Genomic DNA, 12,453 nt, shown 5'->3' with positions numbered 1-12,453 from the left:
GATTGTTTCCACAGGTGTTCCTCATTCCCTTGTTTGCCCCCATGTATTTCCCCTGGTTTCATTGTCAGTCATTACATGTGTTGTCATGTTCTGTGCCTGGTTTCCTGTGTTTTTGCTGTTCGCGAGCAGCCAATGAAGACCAGAGGCGAGTTTTTTGTTATGAAATTACGTAGGTTAGTACAGGAAGTAAGTCTGGAATTACTAACGACTCGTTTCAGGTGTTCAGAATCGGTTCTTTCTTTTGGGAGTCAATAACTCCATTTGTTGTGCACTTTGATTTTTCAAACTTTGCAGACTTTTTTTTACATTCACAAACAGCTATATAACACACTGCATGAAAGGTAATATTTGAAAAACCATAATAGGTGCTCTTTAAACAGTCATGTTTTTTTCTGTCTAAAATTGCCTTTTATTATGATCAGCATGTTTAAAGACTTTCACAAACAGATTATTTTTGTGATTTAAGATGTCATCATCTCTGGCATAGATGGCAAGGAAAAACAACCAGAAATTTGATATTACTAGTAGTATAGTGGAGTTCTCATGAGAACGTTTCCATTATTTGATATATATATTCCATTTATAGTCCTACATATCTTTAGCTAACAGTATTTTTTTAGCTTTACTATTGTGAGATACATTGTTTGTTGATGGTAGATTTTCACTTTAAGGAAAATATAAAAATGGTCCATTCAGACTTTTACATTTTCCACATGGGGGGTACCCCAACACCTGAACCCCCATAATGTATCTTTCTTTAGTCACAAGGCCTGCTATGCCCTTTAGGTATCTAAAAATATTCAAACACAAATACGGGAATGCTGTCATTCAGCTTCAAAACAAACAGTTGATGTTATCTTTTAATATTCATATCAAAGTGCACTCGGTTGATGAACTTATTGAAATATTGTAATCTTTTGGAAGAATATTCCCCAGACCCACTACTTTGGCTTTGTCTTTGGGGCCCCAATGTCATAATCCTTGCCTAATTTTGAAGAGACTGTTTTGACTATGATTTTTTTTTTAGTTTTTTCTTTTACAAAGTACTATTGCTGCCAACTTGTAATTTTATAACTATTTCATAAAATTGATTAAGCATTGCTTATGTCATTTCATATGTATACTGACTACTGACACCATGTAAGTTATTGTCTGGACCTTTGCTGGGAAGGAAATGTGGAGACCGGTCCTCTTGGAACTTCAACTGAATACCCCTGCTCTACAGAGTTTTACTGATGTTGACAAAAACATGAAAGAAAAGTGTAGGTTATATCAAATGGATGCTTAATACAACATGATTCCAGTGAGGAAAAATAACTGTGGTTATAGATGTGCAGCCATAGATAGCAAGATTAAAACAAACAAAACAGGTCCTGAATTCTTGAATAGCCTACACAAGATACTATAAGATACAGTGCACTTGTACACCAAAATTATACAAGTTACACTTGTTTGCAGCACTGTTACTAAATGCTTTAAAGTTATACAGTTATGACAGCTGATTTACACAGCTTGAAGAAGTAACTGCTGAACTAAACATTGATTTAGATTTGATTAAAAAGCACCAAAGAGTAACATGGTCTCTGGTTTTCTTTGAGGTACCCTGAAGCAGGGGGGCAACTACACATTTCCGAGCGGGTATGCAAAACTAAATTTTGTCCCCCATATAGGGGGTTTGCTGAGGAGGCTGATTGCATCACCTTAAGTGAGCCGCTGGCGCCCCCTTTACATGGCGCCCCTATGAATTGCATACCTTGCGTATATGGTTTTTGCGCCTCTGCCTTGAAGTACCATGTAAATACAATGGACCATTGCATTCAATATCATGTTGTTACCATTTGATACCATCCATGTACAATGGCAGTGCCACAGTAAGGGTTGCGATGTCTTTGGATTCTAATTTTTTCTCTGACAACTTATATCATATTTGTTACCATACCATGTTCATATGTTACTATGTACAATTATGCTCAAACATCCTAATACTTGAGCATTAATAATATCAGAGACGAAAATAGAATATTGATGTAATAGTGAGCAACAATGATTTTAGAACCTGTTGTACATACTTTAAACACATCAAAGTAACCTGTGTGACATTTCAACTGTATATCAGTGATTAAACCCACAGCAGTCTGATGTATGGGCATACAGTATATAAACATACATATACATGTATAGTGCATATATTTGGGCATATATGTGAATATTCAAATTTCACTATGAGTTGGGAAAATATGTGACATACTGTATATGAAAACAGACTTGCTCATATATTCTCAGCCAACCAAAAATACCTATAATTTCTGCTGAACAACAACAACAACAACAGTTTTGTCCTACAATAGCCTGTCTTTTATAAAAATAAAAAATAAAAATTAAATATTTTGTGTAATATGCATTGCAAAACATAATGTACAGAAACAGCATTTACGTGTTAGTTTAATCTTAAATGTATAAACTGTGTTTATAATCCAGATATCTCATGTGCAAGAGGTTTCAGGTGATAGGCTATACACGCTTCTTCAATGATTTGCTGAATGCCAGCACAGCACATGATACCCTTGGCAACACTATCTTATCGCTTCCATTATTTCAGTTGTGCTTTTTTGGTTAAAGCAAGCCATTCTTAAAATACATGTACATGCAAAAGATGAATAATCATCGATCATGAATATCACAACGCGTGGCTGTGCATTCGGGATATATAAACCGACTACACTAATATATGATGCCCTAATTCCCAAGCCAATTGTTTTTTAAACGTAAGAGCAAAACAAGCCACATTTAAACTTTAATTTTCAATGCTGGCAGCTGAGAACGGATACTCTTGCTGCACAACTTTCATTTTAGATAACTGGTTCAAGTTGTCAATGCGTGAAAAACCCTGACTGAGAGATTCATCTTCAGTACATCAAGTACGCTATGAACGGCAACTTACCATAATATGCAGACGGGACTTCGGATTTTCTTGTCATCTCTCCGTGGACGATAAATCACGGTTTTGCTCAGGTTGCAGGAGTAGGTTGGATTGAAGAGGACAGTGCCGCTCATTAAATTCCAAGTTTAACAGATTCCCTCACGCGACTGAAACGTCAACGATGTTTACAGCGGAGCGTCATCAAACGTGCGGAGCGCGCTTCAAACACCGACACGTGCTGTAACTAGAGCAGGCGCATCAATGTTTTTACTGCAAAATAGGTTTTTTCCAGCTTTATTCTCTGCAGAATGGTACATCCATGTCATTATTTGACAAAAAATGTTTTATTTTATAATAATAATAATAATAATAATAATAATAAAACAAGAGACATCAAGCAACTTTAGGATGCTGCGTTCGCGTAAACTGCAGCCCAGTTTTAATCTATTGTAGCCAGAGCGTGAATGACCATTTATTATTTGGCCACTATGGCTAGTGTACAGTGAAAATGTTCTCGGCGAAAGATGTCTATAAATTAACGTGTGACAGTAGCGCATTCTAGTGGCAAAAAGCTACATTGCCTAATGGAAATATTAGTCTGCGAAGCAGTCTGCCAACAGACAGCAAGTTTTTGCAGTGTTTTGCGTTTTTCTTCATTTGCGCTGTCCTACTCAATTAACGTAACACTTCGACAATAGGCAGTGTTGGGGAGTAACGGAATACATGTAACGGGATTACGTATTTAAAATACAAAATATAAGTAACTGTATTCCACTACAGTTACAATTTAAATCATTAATAATCAGAATACAGTTACATTCAAAAAGTATTTTGATTACTGAAGAGATTACTTTGCATTTTATTGTCATTTGTTTCATTTAATATTTAGTCCTTTCAGATGGAAAACATTTATACATATAAATGATGCGATCCAAAGTGCATTTGAACAGCAGTGAAACACTTTCTTATGATGTGTTACATTCATACGAGCAGACAGAGAAGTAAGTTTGAAGTAAGTTTGGAGCAGAAGAAATAGAAATAAACCTTGTGTAAATTGTCATCTTTACGCTAAGCTAAAATGCTATTTCTAGCCATTTTACATGCACGTTACCAGGCACAATCATATTTTTTTATCAAGAAAATTCACGTTGGATCATAATTTCTTTTTTCTAGTAAGATCTTTGATATTAGGGCAAAGTTATATTCTAATAATAATGTTTGTATTGTTTTCCTATAAAAATATCTAAAAATCCTTAAAACAAGATCATTTAGATTAATCTTGTTTTAGAAACAACACTGCATAAGTTATTTAGATTTTTCAGAGAATGTATTTTTAACATGTGTATTTTGTCTTACTGTACTGGCAGAGTTTTTATAGTCAAAACAAGTGAAAAAATCTACCAGTGCTGAAGAAGTACTCCAAAGTATTTAGAATACATTACTGACCTTGAGTAATCTAATGGAATACATTACAAATTACATTTTACAGCATGTATTCTGTAATCTGTAGTGCAATACATTTCAAAAGTAACCCTCACAACCCTGACAATAGACCTATAACAAGGGTACTCAATAGGCGGACTCCGTTCCCAAACCAGACCGAAGGACAATTAAATCCGGACCCACCTCTGAAGCTTTGTGCTAGTTATCTGACACCTGGCTAAGTGATTATGTAAGCATACGTGTATTTGCGCGCTGAGCAGGAATAAAGCATGTTCAGCGCTACTCACTTTATTCCTGCCTCTCTCCCCGCTATAGACCTGAGGCGCCGCATAAAGCTTAATTTACTGTACGTACGAGTTGCAGGTGCGGTTATTTTAACAACAGTAGCGGAGACACAGCTACAGATACTGGCATCTTTCGCTTAAACACACTGCAGAAAACAAAAATTAAGTGAAACTATCTTCATCTGTCTGATATGTGATTCAGCCAGTTCAGCTAAACCAGGTATAACGTTTTTTCCATCTAAATTTAGCTTCATTAATCAGCATGTCACGAGCCTTTCATAATAAACAGATTTTTGTTCTAATTTTGTGAAAATTAAGCAGAGATATCATCATGGTAATGAAAGTTATCCTTAAATTAATCAAACAGATATGTAATGCTTCACTGTTATGTAAATTGTTTGTTTGTTGTTAGTACTTCTCACTTTAAGGAAAATATAAAAATGGTCCATTCAGAACAAAATGCACCCTGTGTTTTCCGATGATGTGTTGTGGCGCCCCCCACGGATCAAATAGACAGCGTACTAAATGCTTTACTACCATACTTTTACGGTTTCTGTTATATCCATGTTTGGCAAACAACAGTGAGAGTAGTATGGATAGTGTGCATTGTGAACACGGCCATAGACTCACGAGCGCGGGGCTCGTGAATCGAAGTGATGCCCGATGCGTGAATTAATCAGTCTTTTGTGTCGATACTTCTCAATGAATTTGTCTAACGTGCAGGCTGAATCGTTTGAAGCTCTTTGTCACACAGTAAATGGGATGCTTTAGAAGACAGAGAACAAAAACAAAGCTGAATGAAGTGAATATTTACTTACAATTCATTGAAACAAAACCTGCAGCTGTATTCAGTCATTTGCCAGTGATGAAGATCATGTGCGAGTGCAGTCTGTGAACGATTGTCTACTGCAGGTAAAGATACTTTCTAAATAAAAGTGTATCAAAACACTTACATTACATGAAAGCGCTTAAAAGCACCAAAACCAAACCAATACCATGTTTTTGGACATGTTCTTTGGAGTAGCCTTCCAAATAAATACCTGTAATGATACAGGCCTACTGTATATAATAAAAATACCAAGGTTTTACCATATTGTACCATCACTGCACCATGATACTGCCACAGCAGGAAATTGAGAAAGGTAAATTTAATAAAATTTATCTTGTGCTGTGTAATGTGAAAAAGTGACAATATGTTTTTAGTCCATTCATTAATGCTACACAATATATATACATAGGCTACTAAAGAAAAAGTTGAAATGAAGCTCAAAATCACCAGAAATGAATGCTTTGGTGCTGTTTTTGCAAAATGAATAAATAAAATAAATAATTTTAACCCCCCCTACAACATCATAGTACAATAGATTGTGTACTTGATGGGCCCCAGAATCCCCAGTAATGATGAAAGCCTTTAAATGTGCCTGCTGTGAAATATACTGTACAAAGTGCATAGATCATAGATAGGGCAGTGTGCCTTTATTTAACATCTTAGACCACTTGACTTTGTTTACGTGCACTTTATATTAAAGTTATTCCTGTATATAGTGATACCCTACTTAAGCCATAACATGCACTTGCATATTTCTTCCCAACATTGTTATAATGTTTTGCTAGTTTGGGTTTACACACATTTGGATGTATTGTGTTAATTTGTGCTTTTTTGTGTAAAAGTAATACATAGCTCTCTAAGAATTTTAGGGGGGGTACACAAAGTACTGGAGAGTCTCGCCTAGGGTGCCAAATGGGGTAGGACCGGCACTGCATTGAAGTGGCCTCGACTGATGAAGTCTTGATGAAATATTTTAATCTTTTGGTAGAAAAGATCTCTCAGACCCCATTAGCTGTCTCTGGGCCCCCAGTGTCCTCATCAGGATTTTTTTTTTCTTTTACAAAGTACTATTGCTGTCAACATGGCAAGTTAAAAAAAATATTTAAAAAAAGATACATAATTTCCTAGCCATATAACTACTGACACCATGTAAGCTACATACTATCCGGACCTTTGCTGGGAAGGAAATGTAGAGACCGGGCCTCTTGGAACCTATACGTTTTAAGATTAAATCTGATTCACACACGCAGAATCGCTGTATTTAATTAACTGTGTGAAAATATGCTTTACGTTTAGAGAGCTAATAATTTTTAAAATAACCTAATAGTTTTCTTTGTTAATATAAGGTACAATGGGGTTAAAGGCACACCTTAGGTAAAATTAGCTTTAGTATTTAGTATTTTTTATTCAGGTAGTGATATCGTGTAAATACAGGGACAATATAGTTATCGGGCAAACTTTGTCAACTAGGCAAATACTTTGAGACAGCAAGATGCTTTTTGAGTTACAAATTAAGATATTCAAAATAACCACTTCAGAAAAGGGTTAATTTTTTTTTTTATTTAACCTTGTGCTGTGTTCATTTTGTGCTAACATATTGTGTTCACGGTCAAAAATGACAGGCCCACTAAGATGGTTTATTAATAATTTGTATTGCACATATTACCACAAGATATTGCATTAGATCTTTTGTCAACTTCTTTTTTAGTAAATATGACAGGTTTTGTACTCATTTTTTTGAACAGATTTTTTAAATGAATATTTTTTTATTGATAGAAAAATTAATTGAACTTCGCTCATGCCGGGCTAGTCCCCTGCGGAAAATAAATAAATACAATTATAATTTAATAATCACTTGCTTGATCTGAACAAAATAGGTGTCATTTTAAATCTTAGAATCTGGACTTTACAATGCATATAGCTGATCCTAGCAATTCTTAAAAATGCTTTTTAATTAGCTGACAAATAAGAACTGTTTTGTTCTCATAATTTGCTAATTTATCACAACAATTATGTTCAGAGTTGGTAAAACCATACAAAAAGATGATATAGTCACGAGTTATATATCGTTGGAAAGGTCTCAATTTGTAGAATGCAGTGACCAGATTGGTTTCACTCAGAGGCCAAACTGCAATGAGTTTTAGTGTATGAAATTACCACAGAGACACAGTTATGATAAACAGGTGTCTTTTTGTCATGTTTCTCCTTATTAACATACATTTAACATAGACAATGACATATCGTAATTTACAACAGACTATCCCGATTCAAACGAGCCCAAACATAATATAAGTAGATTTTGAAATATTCCTCAGAGTGTACATGGAAAGACGATGCACTAAAGGGCACTCAACACACTGTGTGTGTACATGTCAGATGACTTTGTGTGTGCAAGCACACGTCACATATGTGCTCATCTAAAGGATTGGGATGCTCCTGATCACTTAATATTTCTGTATTTTGTAGTTTAATCCATTAATTTCCAATGGCCAGTTACTTTTGACCAGGAACACAATAAGTGTAACAAAGTAAAATAAAATTAGAAAAATGTAAAGAAAATGGTCAACATTTTGTTTGTGTTTTCAAACACCATTTGTAAACAAAGTTAAGGATTTTTATTCCAAATGAATAAAAAAATAAAATAAAATAAAAATAAAAAAATAAAAAAATTAAATAAAAAATCATAAGAAAAAAGAAACAGTCATCTGGGACAAAATGACCAGAACACAATTTAAAGGTTAAATCACATTTGGCATTTCATAACATTTAAAGTTTTCTTTAAACAAATTAATCTCCATTGTGATTGCATCAGTCAATATGAGTCCGCTTTGAACAAACAATGTGTTTCATGGGGGCCTATAGCCCCTGCAACAGGGGCTTTTTTACCTCAAATACCATCCTTTCACTTATTGGACAGTTATTAAAAAAACTTTTGATTTAATGACCTTAAACAAAACTACAAATTAGAAATAATAATTTTGGCTCAAAATAAATGTGACAGTTTCAGGGATTCATAGCATTTTTAAAAATTATTAAATATTAGATCAAATTACCTTAAAATCAAACTTTAGACACCAAACGCAAAAATCAGGAACATTTTGCAGTACATAGTAACAAATAGGTGTTTAGGAAAGTACTGTAGTAGTGTTTGTTGCTATTTAGTGTTTTAAAATTTTTAAAAAAAAATTCAAATGTGCCTCTTACCCCAGGGGACCTTTAGCCATATTGTACCCTACATTTATTAGAATAAATAATGTGAAATATCAAATATCAGTTTCAAAAAACTGAAATATCACATTGACATAAGTATTCAGACCCTTTGCTATGACACTTGAAATTTAGCTCAGGTGCATCCCATTTCTCTGGATCATCTTTGAGATGTTTCTACACTTTGATTGGAGTCCACCTGTGGTAAATTCAATTGATTGGACATGATTTGGAAAGGCACACACCTGTCTATACAAGGTCTCAGCTGAAAATGCATATCAGAGCAAAAACCCAAGCCATGAGATCAAAGGAACTGCCTGCAGAGCTCAGAGAAGGATTGTGTCGAAGAACAGATCTGGGGAAGGCTACAAAAACATTTCAGCTGCATTAAAGGTTCCCAAGAGCACATTGGCCTCCATAATTCTTAAATGGAAGTTTGGAACAACCAGAACTCTTCCAAGAACTGTCTGCCCGGCCAAACTGAGCAATCGGGGAAGAAGGGCCTTGGTAAGAGAGGTGACCAAGAACCCAATGGTCACTCTGGTTGAGCTCCATAGATCATATGTGGAGAAACTTGTAGGACAACCATCACTGCAACAATCCACCGATCTGGGCTTTATGGCAGAGTGGCAGGATGGAAGCCTCTCCTCAGTGCAAGACATGCAAAAAAAAAAAAAAAAAATCCTGTGGGGGAGTTTTTCAGCGGCAGGTACTGGGGGACTGGTCAGGGTTGAAGGAAAGCTTGAATGCAGTAAAATACAGAGATATCCTTAATGAAAACCTGGTCCAGAGTGCTCAGGACCTCAGACTGGGCCTGAGGTTCGCCTTCCAACAATACAATGACTCTAAGCACACAGCCAAGACAACGCAAGAGTGGCATAGGAACAACTCTGTGAATGTCCTTGAGTGGCCCAGCCAGAGCCCGGACTTGAACCCAATCGAACATCTCTGGAAAGACTTGAAAATGGCTGTCCACCGACGGTCCCCATCCAGCTTGACAGAGCTTGAGAGGATCTGCAGAGAAGAATGGCAGAAATTCCCCTTATCCAGGTGTGCAAAGCTTGTCGTATCATACCCAAAAAGACTTGAGGCTGTAATCACTGCCAAAGGTGCTTCAACTAAGTTCTGAGTTAAGGGTCTGAATAATTATGTAGATGTGATATTTCAGTTTTTTTTAATTTTGATAAATTTTCAGTTATCAAATATCTGATTTTTGCTTTGTCATTATGGGGTATGGAGTGTAGATTGATGTGAAAAAATGTAATTATTTAAAGCATTTTAGCATAAGGCTGCAATATAAAATGTGAATAAAATGAAGGGGTCTGAATACTCTCTGAATGCATTGTATATCTTATACATTTACTCATTTCTTTATTAATTTGATATTACATTTTATTAATTCTTTTTATATAATTTTCTTGCTCTTGCTATGCATTTTTATTTCTGTTTAATCTTGTGTGATATTGTCTTTTTAAGTTAGAGATAAAGAGTTGTTTCCATTTCAAGTTCTTCAACGTCACAGGATGAAGTTGTGAAACATACATTTTCTGTTGTCTTTGCTTGGTTGCTATAATAACATGTTGAATTTGTGCTGGTCAGACTGAGCATTGAGGAAGACGCAACGAAGATTGAATAATTAACTTTGCTCATTTTTACCATCACTTCATCTCCTGCCTTTCCCCTGAAATATCTGCTAGCTCTTGGGCTGGTAGAAGAGTGAGTTAATGTAAGCTGTTTATGTTGATTGGTTTTGGATATAAGAGAGAACTCTGATATTTATATCTCCTATCTTCTGACGGAGAGAGAGGTCTAGTGGAAGACTGAATATAAGTTTCTTGCATTGTCGGTCAGGGTGGAAACATTCATTCGTCAGAATGGACCTCATAATCTTACCTTTTCTTTTAGTTATATAATTGTGTGTGTGTGTGTGTATATATATTATATATACTGATATATGTATATTATATATATATATATATATATATATATATATATATATAAAATGTACATACATGCATATGATCCATTCTGAAAGAAATAAACCTAATCAACTGTAAAGCTGTGTGATATCGGCCATATAGTACTTTCTATAGTATGTCATGTTCTCTCCTGTGCTGGCCTGCTGCTGTGCTTTGAATATATTTTCTGTCTGATGAGCTGTGGAATGAGGTGCTGCGATGGCAAACAATAAATTGAAAATCTATTTCTTACTCCCAGCAGGCCTCATGCTCTGCTCCATCTCAGATCTAACCTTAGCAACTCATTCAAATCATCCATCTTTCTCTGTTCCACCTGCATTTGTTAAAGGTCATAAAGGGCCAAACCTGATGCCTGTCAATCACTTTAAGATGCTGTTGAAGTGCGGCTTGTGCAATTTGAATTCTATGGTCTGTTACCTGTCTTGTGTTACAGGAGGACTGCAAATTGAAAGCTACATGAAGAATGCTTTTCTTCCCATTCCCTAACTTAAAATAAATAAATAAATATATACAGCTCTGGAAAAATTAAGAGACCACTGCAAAATTATCAGTTTTCTCTGGATTTTCTATTTATACTTTTGTGCTCAAAAGTTTGCACACCCTGGCAGAAATTGTGAAATTATGGCATTGATTTTGAAAATATGACTGATCATGCAAAAAATCTTTTATTTAAGGATAGTGATCATATGAAGCCATTTACTATTGCATAGTTGTTTGGCTTCTTTTTAGTAATCATAATGATAACAGAAATCACCCAAATGGCCCTGATCAAAAGTTTACATACCCTTGAATGTTTGGCCTTGTTACAGACACAAGGTGACACACAGGTTTAAATGGCAATTAAAGGTTAATTTCCCACACCTGTGGCTTTTTAAATTACAATTAGTGTCTGTGTATAAATAGTCAATGAGTTTGTTAGCTCTCACATGGACGCACTGAGCAGGCTAGATACTGAGCCATGGGGAGCAGAAAAGAACTGTCAAAAGACCTGCGTAACAAGGTAATGGAACTTTATAAAGATGGAAAAGGATATAAAAAGATATCCAAAGCCTTGAAAATGCCAGTCAGTACTGTTCAGTCACTTATTAAGAAGTGGAAAATTTGGGGATCTCTTGATACCAAGCCAAGGTCAGGTAGACCAAGAAAGATTTCAGCCACAACTGCCAGAAGAATTGTTCGAGATACAAAGAAAAACCCACGGGTAACCTCAGGAGAAATACAGGCTGCTCTGGAAAAAGATGGTGTGGTTGTTTCAAGGAGCACAATACAACGATACTTGAACAAAAATGAGCTGCATGGTTGAGTTGCCAGAAAGAAGCCTTTACTGCGCCAATGCCACAAAAAAGCCCGGTTACAATATGCCCGACAACACCTTGACACGCCTCACAGCTTCTGGCACACTGTAATTTGGAGTGATGAGACCAAAATAGAGCTTTATGGTCACAACCATAAGCGCTTTGTTTGGAGAGGTGTCAACAAGGCCTATAGTGAAAAGAATACCATCCCCACTGTGAAGCATGGTGGTGGCTCACTGATGTTTTGGGGGTGTGTGAGCTCTAAAGGCACAGGGAATCTTGTGAAAATTGATGGCAAGATGAATGCAGCATGTTATCAGAAAATACTGCCAGACAATTTGCATTCTTCTGCACGAAAGCTGCGCATGGGACGCTCTTACACTTTCCAGCAGGACAATGACCCTAAGCACAAGGCCAAGTTGACCCTCCAGTGGTTACAGCAGAAAAAGGTGAAGGTTCTGGAGTGGCCATCACAGTCTCCTGATCTTAATTTCAT

General features: G+C 35.9%; 1 protein-coding gene across 1 annotated transcript in view; it reads right to left on the bottom strand.

Moving 5' to 3' along the window:
- The window catches only part of slc44a5a (solute carrier family 44 member 5a), a 111,451-nt gene extending 108,373 nt beyond the window's left edge, over positions 1-3,078 (bottom strand). Inside the window, exon 1 of the mRNA XM_051700986.1 lies at positions 2,942-3,078. Coding sequence (XP_051556946.1) covers positions 2,942-2,978 — 37 coding nt within the window. The 5' untranslated portion in view covers positions 2,979-3,078. The remainder of the gene's footprint in view (positions 1-2,941) is intronic.
- Between the last annotated feature and the right edge of the window lie 9,375 nt (positions 3,079-12,453).

This window comes from Myxocyprinus asiaticus, chromosome 6 (genome assembly GCF_019703515.2).
Source record: "Myxocyprinus asiaticus isolate MX2 ecotype Aquarium Trade chromosome 6, UBuf_Myxa_2, whole genome shotgun sequence".
NCBI classification, from domain to species: domain Eukaryota; kingdom Metazoa; phylum Chordata; class Actinopteri; order Cypriniformes; family Catostomidae; genus Myxocyprinus; species Myxocyprinus asiaticus.
This window is presented reverse-complemented; position numbering and strand designations above follow the sequence as displayed.